Source organism: Caretta caretta, chromosome 13, assembly GCF_965140235.1.
Source record: "Caretta caretta isolate rCarCar2 chromosome 13, rCarCar1.hap1, whole genome shotgun sequence".
Lineage (NCBI taxonomy): Eukaryota > Metazoa > Chordata > Testudines > Cheloniidae > Caretta > Caretta caretta.
The window spans coordinates 31,920,172-31,940,679 of record NC_134218.1 but is presented as its reverse complement, the minus strand read 5'-3'; the positions used below and the strand labels follow the sequence as shown (position 1 = coordinate 31,940,679).

Below are 20,508 nucleotides of genomic sequence, written 5' to 3'. Positions count from 1 at the left end.
GCTCACCCCGCCCATTCCCCCGACAGCCGTTACCCTCGCCCCGCCCCCTTCCCACTGCCAGTTAGCCCCGCCCCGTCCCCTCCCCACTGCCCGTAACACCCGCCCCCTCCTCACTACCGACCCCACCACCCCAACACCCGCCCCGCCCCCACCACCCCTCCCCACTGCCCGTAACACGCTCTCCGCCTCGCCCCCTCCCCACCCCACCGCCCGTAACACCTGCCCCGCCCCCACCACCCCACCCAACCCCTCATTTCTGGCCCCAGCCCAGCGCTCATACCCCCTCCCCCACCCCAGCCCCCTGCCTCAGCCCGGAGCCCCCTCGCATACCCCAAACCCATCAGCTCCACTCCCCAGACCGGAGCCCCCTCCCCTATCCTAAACCCCTCATCCCTGGCCCCATCCCAGACCCCTCCCTCCCGTATCCCAACTCGCTGCCTCAGCCTGGAGCCCTTCCCCCCCGCAACCCCCTGAGAACGAGCGAGGGTGGGGAGAGGGAGCGACAGAGAGGGGGGAAGGGCGCCAGGGGGCGGGGCCTGGCCGAGGGGGCGGGGCCTGGCCGAGGGGGCGGGGCACGGGTGTTCCATTTTGTGGGAGTACAAAGTTGGCAACTGTGTGTAAGCTCCCCCTTGGGGGGCTGTGGTGTGCTTTTCCCTGCAGTGGGGCTCCATGTACACTACACGCGGTGCGCCGTGGAGACGTCGCCTCAGGGAGATGTCAGACAGACGGGCTGATCAGAGCTCCAAGGCTGAGCACCAAGCAGCCTTAGCAAGGCATGGTGCTTACTCAGGGGCCATGGCCCAGCTACGCCCCCAGTATGCAGAGAACAAGCAAACAGTTTCCCCAAACAACCCCCAGGCGAACTGCACACAGCACTCCCCAGTCCTGCTCCCTCCAAGCACTAGCTAGGGGTTGGGAGCACCCCTCTCCCCAGCCCCAGCCATCCCTGGGGCCTGGCCTTTGTACGGTGCCAAGCACTTCCCAGGACATGGACAGCTTTAATTCCCCCTGCACCATCAGGCATCGGTCCCTTCTGACTGCTCCCCAGCTGGCATTAAGTGCTCGTGTCAGCAGCTACTGAGGAAGTTACCCTGGCCCACCGCTAAGGCAAAGCTAGGGCTGGGTGGGTACTCTGCATCCCCCCACCCCCATGGCTGCAGTCAGGCTGCAAGGGAGAGAGCTAGATGAGAAGCTCTGGACAACCCCCAGGCCCGGTACAGGGTAGCCCAAGGTAGAGGCTGCTCTGGTCAGCTCAGGGATGTTGGCTCAGCCATATGGGTGGGCTCAGCGCTGGCTTGGCTTGTTAACCCCTTGCGCAGATGGAGTCCCAAGTGTTCCAAGCCATGCGGTGCACTGAGTCAAGGTGAGTGACCCTGCTAGCCTCTATAGCCCGATGACCCTGTTAGCTTGGGGAGATATCTGGTGGTCCTTGCCACCCCCCTCACCTTCATTAAAAAAGGTACTAGAGCCAAAGGTCTGAGGCCCAAGGAGAGTTTATTTTGTTAACAGCTTGGCGAGCTGGGAGCCAGTTGCCCAGTGCTGCCAGGCCCAAGGGCCATGAGTTAGGCCTGGAGTCTGCCATTCCCACACACCTGCAAGGAAAGAGACAGATCAAAAGTGGGGCCAGCCCTGGGGCTGCAGGGACTGCATGGGAGGAAGCAGCACAGTGATGGGCACTGCCAGGCTGGTGGGGGCCATGGGACCCACTCTCAGGGCTCTGCCATCTGCACCCTGCCGCGGGATACTGAGCACCTGCTGGAGGTCAGGCTGTGACATGGAGCTAACTTTGTGACTGCACCTTGGAGCCCAGAGTGGGAGACTAGCACCCCCGCCTGGCAGACCTGTGCCCCAGAGGATGCTGGGAGCCCAGCCAATAGGTGTCACTCCTGACTCCTTGCAGTCAGGGAGCTGGTAGGCGTGGCTCGCGGTGACGGGGCGGAGCACGTGAAGAGTTCCCGTGCAGGGAGAAGGAAGTGGCCCGCTCTAGGGCAGGGCTAGGAGACTGGCCAGTCAACCTGCTCACACCTTGTCTGGCCTCCCCTGCTAGGCTCTCCTCCTGAGGCTTACAAGGCAAACACCAGGGCATGGAGCAGCGCGACCCTCTGTGTGCCTAACTCTCCAGGAGTCCTGCCTGAACAGGGCAGAGCTCCAGGGGAAGCTCTGGAAGTGTCTACACTGCACCTGGGAGCGAGCCGCCCAGCCTGAGCGGAGACTTGCGCTAGATCCACTCACGCTAGTGTGCTAAAAACAGCCGTGTGGCCATTGCAGCTTGGACAAGAGCTCCGCTCTCACGTCACCTGACCCACTGGCTCTGAGCTCGGGGCTAGTCTCTGCCGGAGCCGCAGCGGCCACATGGCGATTTTCTAGCATGCTAGCTTGCTCCCAGCTGCAGTGCAGCAGAGGCAGATATACCCTGCCCCAGGTGTCCCCGGCTCCCTAGACTGGGAGCCACCTTCCCAGGCCACAGAGGGGTATGGGCACTGAGGAAGGCCTGCCCATTGGGTGGATGGATCCAAGCAAGTGCCTGGGGGGTGTCACTTACCTCAACCCACAGGTCGGTGGGGCACTGATGCCACATCCTCCCCCAGCTGCCGCCGGGCCGAGACCCAGAGCGTCTCTGTCAAGGGATAGCGGCAGCGCAGAGTCAGCCTGCAGAGGGATATGCTGGCTTAGCCAGGTGGGTGGGAACTTTGGAGCTCTCAAGCCAGTTGCCATCGGCTGCCAGGACACCCCTCCCAGCCCCAGAGCTGGCCCTCACCTGTACCATGAGTCCCGGGTGATGATGGGGGATGTGGCTGGGACCCCCTCAGGCATAAAGGTCACCTCATTCTCATACACCAGGTAGCCTCCTTCAAACTGTGCAGGAGAGACTGAGGGTCAGAGGGCAGACACAGCAGCAAGGAAGGCTGGGATTCCTTGGGCTTCCCCCACCCCTGGGAACTCAGCACCCAAATCCTAGTAAAATCCAGTCCACTAGAAATGCCAGCCCCATGGAGTCACAGCTTCTGGTGCGCTCCCAGGTCTACCCGCCCCCTTTGCATTAGGAGCACACACATCTCTCTGGGCAATGGGGCTTGGCTCAGCTAAGACACAGGGACTGAGGAGAGCGAATCCAGCCATCTTGGCTGGCCTCTGGCTTTGGTGGGGCTGGAGGGGAGGCCCTGCACCTCACATCACTCTGCACTCCAGATGGCTTGCTTTACAGACACCCAGCCTGCACCACCACCCTGCTGCCACCCCATGGCAAAGCCCTGCCACCATCCCAGCAAGCTCAGCATGAGACCACGGTTAGCAAGAGTTGCAGGGCCCTACAGCATCAGACCCACCCTCCTGTCACCAGATGCTCCTCCCCAGTCTCAGCCACCAGCTGCCAGCCCTCCCCACCCCCAAGGGGAAAGTACGTCCCACGGGGGGCTCACCCGCCGTGTGGTCCCACAGGAGGACAGAGAGAAGGAGAAGAGGGCCCGCGAGGAATCGGAGGCCACTGGCCCACAGCCTGGGTCCCTCAGGTGGGTCCTGCGCGGGTCAAGTGCAGGCTTGGTGTCCAGGCTCAGCACCGTAGCCACCAAGGTGCCATTGGGCAGGCACACTGTGCCCAGGAAGGGGGGAAAGAAAGAGTCAGGATCAGGCCTAGACCCCTCTAGAGACCCCACCATCACCCCTTATTCTCCCAGCAGGAGCTACTGGGTGAGCATGAGGCTCTCAGACCCCTCTGCTGCCCCCCAAATCCCATGCATGGGGTGGTCGGTGCAGGAGGGGTCTGTACCCTGTGACCAGTGTGGATCTCCAATCCCAGATGGGGCAGCCATTCCCCACGGGGTGGGGCTGGGGGCAAGGCTGGGGTCAGGATGTGTGGCCAATGGCTGCGGAGGAGGTGGGTTAAGGAATCTCAGCCAGGCCTCACTGGCTGAGCCAGATCTAGAGGAGAAGGGATGCCCATGCCACTGATCGCTTCACCCCAGTGGAATCTACGGCCCAGAAGCACCCCTACGCACCCCCACAGGGGACATCCCATGCTTCTGGCAGGGGTCTCCACCCAGGCACTCACCCAGCAACTGCCCAGTGGGGAAGGTGCAGACAACAGCAAAGGAAGCCAGGACTGAGCGAGTCTTGTTGTCCCGCAAGGAGAAATCCAGCCGAGCCGTCAGCCCTTGGAGGGAGATGCTCTGGGGGTATGATAGTGTGTGAGAGTGACCTGGGGACTGAGCACCAGCCAGGAGCCCTCCTCACCAGGTCCCAGCAGAGCCCAGGGGTTGGGAGAGGTCAGGCATCACTAGTGCTTGAGCTGGCTCCTGCCCCCATGCGTCCTGAGAGCAGGAGGGCAGGAGCTACCCACCAGGCTTTGCTGGAGAAGACACGAGGTAGGCTGGGACCAAGGAGGCAGGCAGCCAGCCAGAACTCCAGCGAGAGCTGGATGAGCAGGTTAGCCCAGTCCCCATGGTGCCAGGCCCCCTACCTATTCTATGGGTCACCAGCCCCTTCACCCCTGTTCTCGGAGGAGCCATGCTGTAGGCAGAGACTGGCTGCTTTGTGTGACTTGAAGTCACTCCCCACTCAGAGGAAATGAGTTTGCATGTTGGATTTTGCCCATCCTCCACGGCACAGTGGGGCAGGGGCAGGTGTCACTTCATGCAGCCCTCGATGCAGGGGGGCAGAAGGGTTCAAAGGCAGGTGCTAAGTGACCAAGGAGAGCTGGCGAACAGGGGAGTTTCAGAGGGAGAAAGAATACAGCTATGGCTCGGAAAGGCCGTGTCATCGCTGCCAACACTGCTCCTGTCTCCTCCACCTGTACTTGTGTCCAGACAGAGAACCCAGCAGTGGGTGCCACTATCCAGGCCTTGGTGTGGATTTGCAGAGACTGTGGCCTGTCATAGAAAGCCAAGCTGGGGAGAGATGCCTCTCAAGATACAGGTTGGAGAGCTACAGGAGGAGGTGGCTAGGTTGAGAAGCATCCGTGCATACAAGGAATTCCTTGAAAACATGCATATGGAAACCTCCAAGGCTGACGAAGAAATCAGCTGGAGAGGACTTCAGTAGCACCACCAGGGCAGGAGGAAACAGCTCCTTCACAGGGAGAAATCTGGCTGTTAGTTACTTCTGGCAGCAGGCAGTTCTCCACTCTGGCTCCCAATCCTGCAGCCATAGAGATGACAAACCAGTATTCTGTGCTGGCAATAAAGGATGAGGAATCCCCCGCAACGGTGAAGGAGGCCAAGGCTGCAAGGATTGCAGCCACCACTCCCAAGAGGAATCAAAGGGTGGTGATGTTCAGTGATTGCCTTTTAAGTGGGACAGAGGCATTCATCTGCTGGCCTGACTTGGCATCCTGGGAGGTGTGTTGCCTGCCAGGGGCCCGTACCTGAGACGTTATGGAGGGATTGCCAAGGCCCTCTGACTACTAACCCTGGCTGCTCATCCATGTGGGCACTAACAATACTGCCAGGTATGACCCAGAGCAGATCCAGAGTGATTACAGGTCTCTGGGAGGGAGAGTGAAGGACTTTGGGGTGCAGGTGCGGTTCTCATCTATCTTTCTGTGCAAGGGCAGGGGCCTGGGCAGAGACAAACACATTCTGAAGGGCAATACATGGCTGAGCGGATGGTGTCACCAGGAAGGCTTCGGCTTCCTCAAGCATGAGATCCCAATCTCAGAAGGACTGCTGAGCACAGATCTGGTCCACCTATCTAGGAAGGGGAAGAGTATCTTCAGATACAGACTGGCTAACCTGGTAGGTGGGCTGTAAACTAGATTCGACAAGGGCAGGAGACAAAAGCCCATGGGTAAGTCCAGAACATGGAGCTATGGGTGAAGGGTTGGAATCTGGGGGAAACATGGACAATCGTAGAGGGGCAAAGGACAGACAAGAAGGGATATTGAGGGGAAATCTAATGAACACCTGTGATGTCTGTATCCGAATGCAAGAAGTATGGAGAATAAGCTGGAAGAACTAGAAATACTAGTGAGTACTCACAATTACGACATAACTGGCATCAGAGACTTGGTTGGATAATTCCCATGACTGGAATGCTGGTATAGAAGGGTACAGCTTGTTCAGGAAGGACAGGCAGAGAAAATGGGGAGGAGGTGTTGCCTTGTATATCCAAGATGTATATGTTTGCACTGAGGTTGAGATAGAAGTGGGAGGCAGACCAGGTAAGTATCTGGGTAAGGATCAAAGTGGTGAAGAACAAGGGTGATGTCAGGGCAGGGTTCTACAACAGACCACCGAACCAGGAAGAAGAGGTGGCGGAGGCTTTTTTTAAATAACTAACAAAATCATCCAAAACACAGGACTTGGTGGTGATGGGGGACTTCAGCTACCCAGACATCTGTTGGGAAAATAACACAGCAAGGCACAGATTATCCAAGTTTTTGGAATGCAAGGGATACAACTTTTTATTAAAGAAAGTGGAGGAAGCAACTAGGGGAGAGGCTATTCTAGATGTGATTCTGACAAGGCTGAGAATTTGAAGGTGAAAGGCAGCTTGGGTGAAAGTCATCATGAAATGACAGAGTTTATGATTCTAAGGAATGGTAGGAGAGAAAACAGCAGAATAAAGACAATGGACTTCAAGAAGGCTGACTTCAGCAAACGCAGAGAAGTGGTAGGTAAGATTCCATGGGAAGCAAGTCTAAGTCTAAGAGTTTAGGAGAGTTGACACGTTTTTAAAGAGACATTATTAAGGCCAAAAGAGCAAACTATACCAGAACGTGGGAAAGATAGGAAGTATGGTAAGAAGCCACCCTGGCTTAATCAGGAGATCTTCAGTGACATGAAACTCAAAAGAGAGTCACACATGAAGTGGATACTAGGTCAAATTACAAAGGATGAATATAAAGAACATTACAGGTATGTAGGGACAAAATTAGAAAGGTCAAGGCAAAATCTGAGATTAAACTAACTCATGGTATAAATGGTAACAAGAAAGCATTTTACAAATACATGGGAAGCAAGAGGAAGACCAAGGACAGGGTAGGCTCGTTACTCAATGAGGAGGGAAAGACAATGACAGAAAAATGCAGTAATGGCTAAAATTTTCACCAAAAACGTTAGCCGTGACCAGACAACTAACATAGTGAACATCAGTGTAAATGGGGTAGGATCTGACGCTAAAAGAGGAAAAGAACAAGTGAGAATGTCTTCAAGTCAGGAGGGCCTGATGAAACACCTCCTAGAATACTTAAGGAACTGGCTGAAGAGATCTCTGAGCAATTATCGATTATCTTGGAGGACGGGAGAGATAGTTGAGGGCTGGAAAAGAGTAAATATAGTACCTAGTGTGACAAAGTTCCTGCTCTACCTTGGTGGGTCTTGCGCTTATTGGCAGATTTGCTCGCCTTGGAGCTTCACGGCAGCCCTCAGCTTGGTCGTTTTTCTGAATTCACAGTCCAGGTTGACTCCTCCTGTGTCTGACCAGGAGTTGGGAGGATTTGGGGGGAACCTGGGCCGGCCCTCTACTCCAGGTTCCAGCCCAGGGCCCTGTGGAATGCAGCTGTCTAGAGTCCCTCCTGGAACAGCTGTGTGACAGCTACAACTCCCTGGGCTACTTCCCCATGGCCTCCTCCCAACACCTTCTTTATCCTCATCATAGGACCTTCCTCCTGGTGTCTGATAATGCTTGTGCACCTCAGTCCTCCAACAGTCCACGTTCTCACTCTCAGCTCCTAGTGCCTCTTGCTCCCAGCTCCTCGCACGCACACCACAAACTGAAGTGAGCTCCTTTTTAAAACCCAGGTGCCCTGATTAGCCTTTCTTAATTGATTCTAGCAGCTTCTTGATTGGCTGCAAGTGTTCTAATCAGCCTGTCTTCATTGTCTCCAGAAGGTTCCTGATTATTCTGGAACCTTCATTAAGTAGGAAAAGGGACCTACTTAGCCTGCCGCTAATATATCTGCCTTCTATTACTCTCCTATAGCCATCTGGCCTGACCCTGTCACACTAGCTATAAAAAGGGGAACAGGGACAACCCAGGCTTTACAGACCAGTCAGCTTTCCGCACCCAGAAAGATAATAGAGCAAATCATCAAACATTCTATTTGTAAGCACCTAGAAGATAGGAACAATCAACACGGAATTGCCAAGAACAAATCATGTTGAACCAACCTAATGTCCTTCTTTGACAGGGTTACAAGCCTTGTGGACAGGGGGAAGCAGTAGGAAGGCTTTGGATACTGTCTCACATGACCTTCTCATAAAAAAACAAGGGAAGTATAGCCTAGATGAATCTACTGTAAAGTGGGTGCATAATTGGTTGGAAAACCATTCCTAGAGAGTAGTTATCAGTGGTTCACAGTAATGCTGGAAGGGCATAACGAGTGAGGTCCCGCAGGGATCAGTTCTGGGTCCGGTTCTGTTCAATATCTTCATCAATGATTTAGATAATGGCATAGAGAGTACACTTATAAAGTTTGCGGACAATGCGAAGCTGGGAGGGGTTGCAAGGGCTTTGGAGGATAGGATTAAAATTCAAAATCATCTGGACAAACTGGAGATATGGTCTGAAGTAAATAGGATGAAATTCAATAAGGACAAATGCAGATTACTCCATTTAGGTAGGAACAATCAGTTGCACACATACAAAATGGTGAATGACTGCCTAGGAAGGAGTACTGTACTGCAGAAAGGGATCTGGGGGTTGTACTGGATCACAAATTAAAATGGGTCAACAATGTAATACGGTTACAAAAAAAGCAAACATCATTCTGGGATGTATTAGCAGGAGTGTAATAAGCAAGACACGACAAGTAATTCTTCCGCTCTACCCCGCGTTGATACAGTCTCAACTGGAGTATTGTGTCCAGTTCTGGGCGCCACACTTCGGAAAGATGTGGGCAAATTGGAGAGAGTCCAGAGAAGAGCAACAAAAATGATTAAAGGTCTCGAAAACATGGCTTATGAGGGAAGACTGAAAAAATTGGGTGTGTTTAGTCTGGGAAAGAGAAGACTGATGGGGACATAAGTGTCTTCAAGCACATAAAAGGTTGTTACAAGGAGGAGGGTGATAAATTGTTCTCCCTGACCACTGGGGACTGGACAAGAAGCAATGGGCTTAAATTGCAGCAAAGGAGGTTTAGGTTGGACATTAGGAAAAACTTCCTGTCGGGGTGGTTAAGCACTGGAATAAATTACCCAGGGAGGTTGTGGAAACTGGAAATTTTTAAGGGCAGGTTAGACAAACCTGTCAGGGATGGTCTCAATAATACTTGGTTCTGTCTCAGTGCAGGAGACTGGTCTAGTGACCTATCGACATCCCTTCTAGTCCTACATTTCTATGATTCTGTGATGGCACATCAGGACACCCAGATCCCAGAGATAAGCCAGGGAGTCTCTTTGTTGCTACAGCAAGGCTCTCGAGAGACAGAAGCTGCGCTGGGTGGCATGAACGGCAACAGTCACCCTTTTCTCATGTGGTTCCACCGAGGGGTAGCAGGTGGCTATTGTGCCTATTGAAGCCAGTTCCCTCTCCCCAGCTACAAATGGGACCGGGGATAGTTTGTCAGAAGTGACAGTTTGTGGGAAAATCTGGGACAACTTGTCCCAAACATTAAAAAAATTTAAATGTTCCTGAATCAGCCCAAGTGTTTTGGTCTTTGTGATTGGTCTGGGTTAGAAATGAGGGGGCTTCACCCGTTTTCTTACTGCTTCTCCAAGACAGCAAGCGTCGGGGCTGAGAAAGTCTTTGCCCAGGTTTTGCCCTGGGTTCCCAGCTGAAAGACTGTGTCCGGAGGAGACCGGCTGGAGCTGGGGTGTCCAGGCCACAGGAAAGTTCAACAGTTTGAAAATTTCTCACAAAATGAAAGTTCCAAAAAAGTTTTGCACCAGGAAAAAATGGGTCATTTTGAATTCTAGAAAATGCTGCTGTTCCATACCCAGGATGGAGAAGTCAGGAGGAAATGACTGGCTTTGACTTTTCCCAGACAAATTCCTGAGGAACAGCTCCATCCCAGGGCAGCTGAGTTTGCTGACTGAAAGCTCGCCCATTGCAGTCTGAGCAGCTCGTGTGTTCGGAGAGCAACGGGAACACGTGGCTGTCCCCGGTTGAGAGTAGGTGGCCGGCAGCCTTTTTTCTTGCTCCCTCCCAGGAAAACTGCAACCCCCACTAGAACATTTTCCATCCTCCTTCCCCACTGCTCTTGCCCCTCCCCACCCCCCAGCTCCTCCACCTACCTCATACGCCAGCCCAGCCGCCAGAAGGGGGACAGCCAGGTGGAAACGGCGACCATCATCGGAGACTCTGTAGCTGTGGGGGGCAGCCAGCTGGCTCAGGGGCCGCTCCCCAACATAGGGAATCCAGAACCGGTCCAGTGTCCCGTGGGTCATCAGCAGGGCCAGTGCCCCAGCCTCACAGGAGCCCTGGAAGCTGGGGAGCACTAGCAGGAGCAGAAGGGGTTAAATATGGGTCCAGTCACTCTGAGCAGCCCAGAGCCAAGGGCTCAGCCAGGCCCTGCACTGGGATGTGGGAAGCTGCAGACCATGGCCAGGAGGAATAGGGACACTGAACCACTGACCCCAAGAGCCACAGGACCCCCACACACACCTGCCACTCATGCCAACCCCACCCATCCCCCGACCTCCATATTTCCCCCCACTCACACCAACACCAGGCTCTGCTTGTCCGTGCAACCTCACTGCACTCACAGCACCCCAGCCCATGCCCACACAGCTACCCACTGTCCCCCACATCACCCCCAGCCCCCCGACCAGCCAGGCCCTCCCCCAACTCACCCACATCTGGGACATCACAGGTGATGAGCCCTGCCTGGGTGAAGGCTTCGCCCGTGGGCAGCAGCCGCAGGGTGTAGTTGAGGTGCAGAGTGTAACGCCTGAGGGGGCCATGCAGGTACTGCCAGGAGGACAGACTGGGTCAGAGTGGGGCTGAGGATCTAGACAACCGCTCCTCCCCCCCCGCCCCGCAGCTCTCCTGCAGGCAGGCTAGTGCAGCCCCCACACCATGGGGCACTGAGTGAAGTGGGCCTCCCCAGGGCACCTCTGCGCTATGCATCCTGATGACGGGGACCCTCCTCTTCTGCCCCCCTCCATGCCAGCCTCCACCCCGAAGCCAGCTGCTGCATGGGCAGGGCAGCCCCCGAGCACCAGGGTGGAGGAGAGCAGCTTATCCCTCCCTTCATGTGCACAGGAGCCCACTGCCCTGGCCCCCCATGCCACCTCCTCACCACCCCATGCCCCACCACCGTTACCTGCTGTTGCACCAAGGGGTCAGCAAAGGGCACCCTCAGCCCAAAGGCCTTGGTGCCATTGGGGTTGGGGGCCTCGTGGGGGTCAAAGCCATGGTCCTCGGCCTCAGGGTGGCTGAAGGGACGTCCGCCCACCGAGACAGAGACCAGCTCCACATCGGGCAGGAAGTGCCCTAGGCGCACCTTGAAGTAACGCTGTGCTGCCACGGTGTCTGGGGGAGGAGACGGGGGTGCACCGGGCGGTGGGGTTCACTGGAACACTCCCCCAGGCAGCCAGTGCCCCAGCCCAAGCAGCCATGACCCCAGGCTGGCAACCCCATGCCCAGGGCGATGAGCCCGGCTGAGACCAGCAGCGGCTCATCCTGACATTGCCTGGTAAGCATGTGGGAATTTTTGTAATAGTTTTATGAAAACTCTGCATGCCTCAGTTTCCCCATTCACTCTGCATTGCTGCCCGTCTGGGCCAGGTGCTGGAGTCACGTGGGCAGCAGGTAGGCCTGGCCAGGTTGTCATGGAGACCCATTAGCCCAGGCTAAGGGACCCACAGCGTAAAGAACTCAGCTGCCCCCAGCGCATCAGACGGACAGAACGAGGGGCCTGGGCAAAGCAGGGCAGGGAGTGCTGGCCACATGGGCTTCACTTTCCCAGACTAAGCCAGGCTCCCTCAACGCCGCATTCCAGGGGCCCAAGAAATGCTGCCTGTCAAAGGCTACGTGTGTCCCTGCATCTGTCCGGCTCTGAACGGCAGTTTGGACTCGCTAGAGAGTCGGGGCATGGAACAGCAGCGCTGCAGCCAGAAAGCCTGGCGCAGAGTAGCAAAGCCAGGGGCTCACTCAGCCTATGGCCCAACATGGTCAAGCGGCCATGCTCCAGACCCAGTCTAAAGGCTGTAATTCCCTGTACAAAGATGGGGCTTTCCCCCCCTCTCACAAAGCCCCCTTGGTGGCCAGGGTCTAACGCAGGGTCAGTGGGGGCAGGTGGGGAGAGGAGGCCAAGACAGGGACTCTGGAGCCAAGCTCTCCCCAGAGTGGGGAGTGACAGGGTCCCACAAGGGACATTTAACCCCCCATTTTAGACTAAAGTCAACCTCTAGGGCTCCCTCTCCCACCCCCCTGTAGACTAAGAAGGAGCCATCTCCATCGCCTCCTCCCCCCCACCCCCCGGCCCTCCAGCTCAGATGCCGGAGGTCTCTGTGCTCAGCAGCACAGGGCGTGGGGGGCAGGGAGCAAACCCCAATGGGGGATTTTGACCTTTGGGTGGTTAGAGGAGCTGAATCCAAACAATTCAAAACCAAGCGGGGGCGGGGTGGTTCCCTCTGCCCAGAGAAGTGACAAGCGTTCCCCTGCCCATCCCACACCAAACCAGCCCCTAGACCCAGTTCCCGTGTGGCAGCTCTGACTGCTGGAGCAGGGGCTGGGATGGGCAGCGGGGCAAAGGATGGTCAAGGCTCTTGTGGAAGGGGACTTCCTTTAAAGCTGGCAGCTCGCAGGGGCCTGGGAGCTCTCGCCAGGTGGGGTGAGGGGTCCCCCCATGTTAGGAGCTAGAGGGCTCTTCTGCTGCAGAGGGGGGACAATGATCTGGGCACGGGGACAGAGACCCAGGCCATCAGAGAGGCAGAGCTCCCCTGGGAACCTGATCTTCAGATCTCCCTTGCGTGGCCTGAACACCCCTTTTCTCATGGAGCTGGGGACGTGTGCAGCAGGGCTCGGCCAGGCCACAGGGATCCCAGGAGCTGCACCTACCGTCGATGATTCGGGGCGTCTGTGGGGAGAAGGGGGTGCGGATGGGACGGTAGCTGCGGTGACGGGTCCGGTCACTTTCATCCCCTTGCCAGTGCCGGTCCAGCAGCAGGTGGATGCTGTACCTGGTGCCATAGTGATTATCCACCAGGGCGCTCTGTGGGGAGGAGGGGGAGCAGTGACACCCCCATGGGGTGGCCCCTGACTCCCTCCTGGGAGGAGAGAGCTCAGCCATGGGACAACCGGGACCAGCTCTTCCATTGACCCTCCCCTGCACACACACACGCTCCGACCTGCAGCCCCGCAGGGTGAGGGAATGGACCAGGGAGGGGGCACCTGGTCCAGAGCTCCGTTGCTCCAAGTTCTCAGGAGCTTTGGGGAGCCAGGGGTGCTGGGAGAAGCTGATGCAGGGAGGGGGAGGCTGACAGCATCTCTCACCCTGGGCACAGACTGGGCGGCAGCAGCAGTTAATGGGAACAGGTCTCGGATTGGAGATCCAGGCCAGCGTCCCACCCCAGGCCATGCTGTGACTCCTGGCGTCTATCCCGGCTAAGGGAGGGGGGTGGGGTTTAGTGGGTCAAAGCTGGGGGGGCTGGGGGCCAGGACTCCTGGGTTCTCTCCCAGTCTCTGCCTCTGCCCTGCTGAGTGACCAGGGGGCCTCACTTTCCCTCTTTGTCTAGGCAGGCTGTGAGCTCTTTGGAACAGGGACCCTTGCACCAGGGGAGTGGGAAGCATCAGTCACAGGGGTCTCAGTGCAGGACCAAGCCCAGCAGCTCTGCTGCCTCATGCCTGGGCACCTGCGCACTGACCTGCAGCAGGCCCCCGGGAGCACCGATGGGCACCACGATGTGGATGAGCTTGGAGTCTGCCAGGAAGGTGTAGCCGTTGCGTGCGACAGTGCCCACGTCGATCACACGACCATCCAGGCCCATCTGGACCTCGTCTTGGTACTGCTCTGGCCACAGCACCAGGGACGGCAGGATTCGCGGCGTCACCCAGCTCAGGCTCGTGGCATTGACCATGGGGGAATCTAGGGACAGGGGGCCATGAGCCCCACCTACTGGTCCCCTGAGCCACCCCCTCTCCCCCCACAGCTCTCCCGGTGCCCCTCACTCTCGACCCACAGCCCCCTGCTAGCCAAGCTCTGGGCTCCCTCCCCCCAGCTTTGCTGGTGCCCCTCACTCCCGCCCCGCAGCCCCTGCTGGCCCAGCCCTGGGCTCCCTCCAGGACTCACTGACGGGGCAGGCCACAGCTGTGTCCACCATGAGGATCATCCAGGCCTGTTTGTAGAACACTGTCGCCCTGGCCACTTCCACCTCCAGCCCCTCCACCTGTGGAGAGTGGGTCAGTGGAGGGGCAGAGAGGGGTCCTATGGCTCCATCAGGGTCCCCCCCATTCTCCCTCCCCAGCCAGCCCAGGAGTCTGACCCCTGGTATGACCGGATTTGACTGGTCCCTGGCAGTGACCCAGGGGCACCTTGGCATGGACCACTGCTGAATCAGCACCTGACTGCTCCTTCTTCCCCACCAGGGGCTGGGCATGAGCGTACCATGTAGCCAGAGGCCACCTGGTGCCAGCAAGAGCCAGGCTCCCAGAGACTCCTGATAGCAGCCTTGTCCCCGCAGCCAGCCTCCCCACTGTGCACCTAGCTCCCACGGACCCCACTGGGCCCACAGTGCCCCCCAGCCTCCCCCCCACTCTGCACCTAGCTCCCACACCGCCCCACTGGGCCCACGGTGTCCCTCCCATCCCCCCCACTCTGCACCTAGCTCCCACACAGCCCACTGGGCCCACAGTGCCCCCCCAACCACCCCACTGTGCACCTTGCTCCCACGCACCCCACTGGGCCCCACAGTGCCCCCAACCCCGCCCCCCAGCCACACCTCACTGTGGCCACCGTGCCCTGCCCTCCCCACCAGGCCCCCTCACTGAGGTGATCTCGCTCTGAGCTGTGCCGTAGGGCGTGCGGAAGAGGACACGGGTGGCCGTGGTGTTGACCCCATAGCCCATGCTGTGGGCCTGCGTGGCGGGCATGCTGAGCAAGGAGCCATTCTGGAAGTGGAAGACAACCTGCCACACCTGGTTCAGCGCCCCCTGGGCCTGCGAAGGGGAGAGACATAAGGGTGAGTCCCCCCATATGCTGGGGAGGGAGCAGGGGTCCCGGCACTGTTACGCTATCCTCCTCCACAGATCATGGCTCTGTAGTCAGCTTAAGGGCTTCAGCCCGTCGGGACCAGCCCAGCTCACCATACCCATGGCACCAGGTTACATGGCTGGGGCAATCCAGCTAGACCCACTGGGCACTTAGATTCCGCCATACCCTGGGGAATCTGCACCTGCTGGGCAGCTGATGGGCCGATACCTGGCACAGTCCATGGCCATAGGGCGGCAGGACAGCCAAGTGCCCTGGCTTGCTGCTGCTCTGTGGGCAGGGTGTGCCAGAGACAACGCTGCTCCCTAGGTACCCATGCCAAACTCGGGGCACCGTACGGGGCTGCTAGAGGGACCATGATGCCACAGCTGCACCAAGCCCACTCACCACTGGCCAGGCAGCGATCCAGTCCTCATTCAGCACTTCCCTGGCGATGCCGGGCACAGCCCGCCGGACTGACACCTGCAACAGGACAGGGCCAGCTCAGACTGGGAAAAGAAACCTTGCAATGGTACCCTCTGGCAGCATCACTTCATACAGGGGCCTGCGGGGAACCCCGCCCCCAGCATCGCCCTGCCCAGCGGCTCTGGGGCCTGCCCCTAGGAACCCCTACTAGGAGACAAGTCCTCCCCACCACCTCATCCCCCACCATGGCCCCCCCTCACCTCCATGTAGTTCTCCTCGCAGACAATTTCCCGGGGGCTCCAGGGGGCTCCCAGGGGGCAGTTGATGGTCATGTCATAGGGGACGCTGGGCCCCACAGCGCCTGTCACCTCCACCCGCAGCTGCAGGCTGAAATCCTGGTCAAACTGGGGTCCCCCAGGAAAAAGAGACTACAGGTTAGAGCCTGCCTAGGCTCAGGGCTGCTCCAGCACTGGAGATTGGGGGAAGGGGGCACAGCGCTGGTACCCAGACATCAAGTATCAGCTGCCCAGCTCGGGCAGGACTCCTGGGTTCTCTCCCCAGTGCTGGCAGGGGAGCAGGGTCTAGTGAGTTACAGGGGTGGGGGCTGGGAGTCACACATGGGCCCCCCAGCTCCTGGAGGGCAGGCCTGGGCACCAGGGGCACTCACCGTGTTGAGGACAGAACAAGCCAGAAAGGAGACGCGGATCTGGGGGTTCCCACGGAGGTCAGTGCCTGCCATGAATCCACACTGCGAAGCCAGCTGCTGTGTCACCTCGATGTACTGCCCCGACTCGGCTGGGGGGAGAGAGCAGCTGGGACCCCACCAGTACCTGCCCCACCCCCAGCACCTTGAGCCCAGGCACCCCCCCGCCACATGACCCCTCCCCCAATGCACCATCCCAGGCCACCCCCACCCATGGGCCTGCACCTTGCCCCAGCCTCTGCTCCAAAGATCCAGGAAGCCTCCCGTGACCCCTCCCCACTCACTGTAGACCCCATAGCGCCAGCGGCTCTGCCCCACGAACGCCTTGTCCAGCCAGATCCAGAAGTAACGGCCCCGGCACTCAGTGCGAGCAGCTCCTGGGGGGATTGGCAGTGTTACTGGGGCAGCACCCAACCCCCCTCAGCACCATGCCTGGCCAGGGGACTCCAGAGCGCCAGAGGCCTAGTCCCCTCAGTGTGGCAGGTGGGGGATCCCGGCTCCCCTCTCTGGGCTACTGCTCCAGGTCAGGGGCCAGCTGTGCTCACAGCAGGGGCTGCCCCATCCTGCCAGCCCCAGCCTCCCACCTCTGCCACCACCCCCACCTGTGTTGTTCTGCCCACCCCATCTCCTATCCCGCCCCCAGTCACAGCTGGCCCCAGGGGCTCCCCAGTTCTCCCCTCCCCCCGGGCCCTGGGGTAGTCATCAGAGTCTCTGTCCCTGCACCCCAAACAGGGCTTAGTCATTTTAAGCCCCCCGAGTCCCAGGATTCCCTCCCTCTGCACCCCAGCAGGCACCATCCCCCCAGAAGACTCACCATCGGGAAAGGACACGGAGCCCACGTGCCAGGGCACCACCACCCAGAGCAGTCCCAGCCTGCAAAGAGGAACGGGGCAGGTCACACACAATACAGGGGCTGCCCTCCTCTGGGTCCCTCCTGGGTTCTAGCCCCAGTTATGATCAGGGAGGGGGTCTAGTGGGTTAGTGCAGGAGGCCTGGGGCAAAAGGCAGCCTCCCCCATATGGCAGGCACCCCGCCATGCACACAGACCCTTCCCCGCAGAGGCTGTTTGGGCACAGATGGATTTTGCCCTCCACCCCAAGATGCTCACACAGGACAAGGGCTTCCCACTAGAGACTGGAGGGGATAGGTCATGCACCAGCCTGGGGCACAGGGTCAAACCTAGCTGACACAGGTGCCCCATGTGACCATGACCAAGTCCCTTAGCCTGTGCCTCATTCCCCCCCTTCCGGCCGGTACCAGAGGGATCAATACTCTCTGGCAAGGACTATTCCACCTGGCCAGGGGATGGGGATGGGGCAGCACCCAACACAGACTGGGGCCTGTGTGTTTGTAACTTAGGGGTGCTTTGGGCCCCAACGCACTAGGCACAGGTTTGGGACTGGGGGATGCCAGGCTGGATACCCACGGTCCAGATGGACAAATGGCCGTGCCCCAGGAGAGGCAGTTATGGGAGCTTGCTCTGTGCCCTGGCCATTCTCCATCTCACCTGCCCTGGCTCTGGGGCTGCGGGATGGTAGGTCAGACCCCCGGTGAGATCAGAACCCAGTCCTGCCATGCACCAATCTCGCCGTGACCAATCCCAGCCCTGCCCCACCCCGGGCCTTGACCAATCCCAGCCCTTCCCCATCCTGCCATGTACCAACTTTCCCCAGGCCCTGACCAGTCACAGCCCTATCTCCCCCCCCCACACACACACACACTCCACAGTGCCAGGCGCTACACAGACTAGTTCCTGCCACAGCAGCTAAGACAGGGCTTGGACACCCACCCCCTTGCTCTCAATGGACCCTCTGACCTGGGCTGCAGGAGACTCGCCACCAGCAGTGCAGGAACTATGACACTGTGATGAGCCAGACATTCTCCCCTCACCCAACTGTGCGGGGTGGGGGGTGGCACCTCCCCTGGCTCTGCTCCTTCCGTGCCCATGCAGGGCTGCCAGCACTGGGAATCCCTGGGTTGCTGGTAGAACTGAGTTAGGAGCTGCCTTGACAGCAGCGCTGTCCCAATCTGGCCTTTGAGCGAAGAGAACCCCCCCCCCACAGCCCAGAGACGGGGGGCCCAGGGTACTCACAGATACTGCCCCCACAGAGACAGGGGGGGCAGCATACTCACAAATACTGCCCCCCACAGCCCAGAGACGGGGAGCCCAGTGTATTCACAGATACTGCCCCCCCCAGCCCAGAGATAGGGGGCCCAGCGTACTCACAGATATTGCCCCCCACAGCCCAGAGACGGGGGGCCTAGCATCCTTACAGATACTGTTCCCCCAACCACAGCCCAGAGACGGGGGGCCCAGCGTCCTTACAGATACTGTTCCCCCAACCACAGCCCAGAGATGGGGGGCCCAGCATCCTTACAGATACTGTTCCCCCAACCACAGCCCAGAGATGGGGGGGCCAGTGTACTTACAGATACTGACCCCCCCCCAACCACAGCTGGCCAGAGATGGGGGGGCCCAGCGTACTTACAGACACCCAACTCTCCATCTCCAGTCCCCCCAGCTTTACTGCCAGCCAGGATTTCCCGCCCCAGCCCTGCACCCACCACGCCATTGCTGGGGCAGGCCCCGGGGAGGCCCCCACTCACCTCATGAGGAGCATGGTGGGCATGCCAGGTCCTGGGGCACTGGGCAGCTCAGTGCCCCACGGCACAACCTTGCACACAGTGCAGCAGGTGCTGCTGTGGGAGGCAGGCGATACAGCCCTGGCAGCTGATTTGCTGGGCTGGGTGGAGACAGGCTGGGAACGGGGCGAGAGTGCAGTTCTGTGGCCTTGGAGAAGAGATAAGGCAGGGGGCTGAGCTGCCCTGGGGTGGGGGAGTCGGGACTCCTGGATTCTGTCCCTGGCTCGGGGGCTAATCGCTTAGAGCAGAGGGTCTGGGAGGCAGAGCGCCTAGAGGCTAGTGCCAGCTATGCCCCTGCCCTGCTGGCCTGGCCTTGGGAGTCCCTTCCCCTGCTGTACCACTGCGGTGGCGGGCAGGAGGCGTGGAGGGGAACGAAACAGCTGATTGGTGGGTAGCTGGTGGGTGCTCCAGCCCCAGAGCACCCATGGAGTCGGCACCTATGCTGCAGACACTTAGGGGTCCACCAATATAATCGGGGGCGGGGGTCTGTGAATGTCCCAGCAACCAGAGGCGATACCTGGGGGGCACACAGGGTCACATGCCCCCCCCCCCTCAGATTTCTGCCTTCCATTTAGCACAGAGGCTTTCCAACTGCAGAAGGTGTCCCCCTAGGGGGCACAGAGGAATGTTCTGGGGGGCCAGCCCAGTGTGGCGGGGCAGCACCACCTCCAACCCCACTCAGCTCAGCCGGTCTGCGGGGGCTCTACCCAAAAAGTTCAAACTGGCATTGCCACTCTCCCCCTTCCGAATGTTTCTCCCCGAAGGGGGCGTGCCCCACAGTTTGAAAACCTCTGTTGGATCAAGAGGCAACACGTGAGGGGTCACATGCCCCCCAGAACCTTTAAATTGTGCCCTCCCCCATTCGTGACACCTTTGCTAGTGATCTGTTCAGCAGCAAGCGTGAACTAGAATTACCCCGTTTAATTTCTGTAATGGCTACGTTTGTTATTTGTAAACCGACTCCGTCTGCTTCAACTGTTCACCAAGCAGAAACCATCTCAACGCAGAGAGAAGAGAAGAAAGAAGCGAAATGGAACCCTCTTCAAAAAAAACAGAACCTGAGGGAATATGACTACAGCTACATTGAACTTGGCTTTATGTGTGTGTGTGTGTGTGGGTGGAGAATCAAAACCCCAGGGTGTAATTTGTGGAGAAGTAGTTTCTGAGGAAGCACTTAAGCCAAAAAAATTAAAAGACATCTGAGGTCGTGCGTGTGGAAAGCGTTGACAAGCCAACGGAGTATTTTGAAAGGAAGCGGAATTGCTTATAACGCAAAAAAGACTGTACAAACTGTGTGAATCTTGCAAGAGAAGGCTCTCAAAGCATCCTACACAGTGACAATTAGAATTGCTAAAACCAGAAAGCGACATACAATTGCTGAAATTACTGATGCCAGCTGCAATTGAAGTGTGCCGTGAAATGCTAGGGGATGAAGCTGCTAATCAACTGAAGAATGTGCCAGTATCAAACGACACCCTTAAAAGGATTTTACAGCGGTTGCAGCTGACGTGAAAGACCAGGATTCAAGCAAGGGGGACATACAGCTTACAACTAGACGACCCTTTGGATGTGTCAGGTGAGGTTCAGCTGTTGGTTTCTGTGCGATATATCTGTGATGGGAAAATAGGAGAACTGAATTTTTGCAGATCACTGCCGACAAAAACAAACA

General features: G+C 58.1%; 1 protein-coding gene across 1 annotated transcript; it reads right to left on the bottom strand.

Annotated features, from left to right (window-relative positions):
* Positions 1–1,475: 1,475 nt before the first annotated feature.
* On the bottom strand, positions 1,476–18,940 carry LOC125622210 (uncharacterized). Its single transcript, XM_048819998.2, has 18 exons — positions 18,804–18,940; positions 17,011–17,069; positions 16,481–16,573; positions 16,161–16,288; positions 15,754–15,897; positions 15,476–15,550; positions 14,866–15,036; positions 14,171–14,267; positions 13,746–13,966; positions 12,940–13,093; positions 11,201–11,409; positions 10,728–10,845; positions 10,170–10,372; positions 4,049–4,166; positions 3,420–3,589; positions 2,759–2,856; positions 2,543–2,649; positions 1,476–1,592 (listed from the first exon to the last, which is right to left on the bottom strand). The coding sequence occupies exons 1-17, from the start codon at positions 18,824–18,826 to the stop codon at positions 2,544–2,546; spliced, it is 2,187 nt and encodes a 728-aa protein (XP_048675955.2). The 5' UTR covers positions 18,827–18,940; the 3' UTR covers positions 1,476–1,592; position 2,543.
* Between the last annotated feature and the right edge of the window lie 1,568 nt (positions 18,941–20,508).

Excerpts from the sequence above, each read along its gene's own strand:
- LOC125622210 (XM_048819998.2), bottom strand. The coding sequence starts at position 18,826 with ATGCCCACCATGCTCCTCATGAG. Across the intron at positions 17,070-18,803 it reads CCCACCATGCTCCTCATGAG|GCTGGGACTGCTCTGGGTGG; the intron begins GTGAGTGGGGGC and ends TCCTCTTTGCAG. Across the intron at positions 3,590-4,048 it reads CCCCACTGGGCAGTTGCTGG|TGTGCCTGCCCAATGGCACC; the intron begins GTGAGTGCCTGG and ends TCCTGGGCACAG.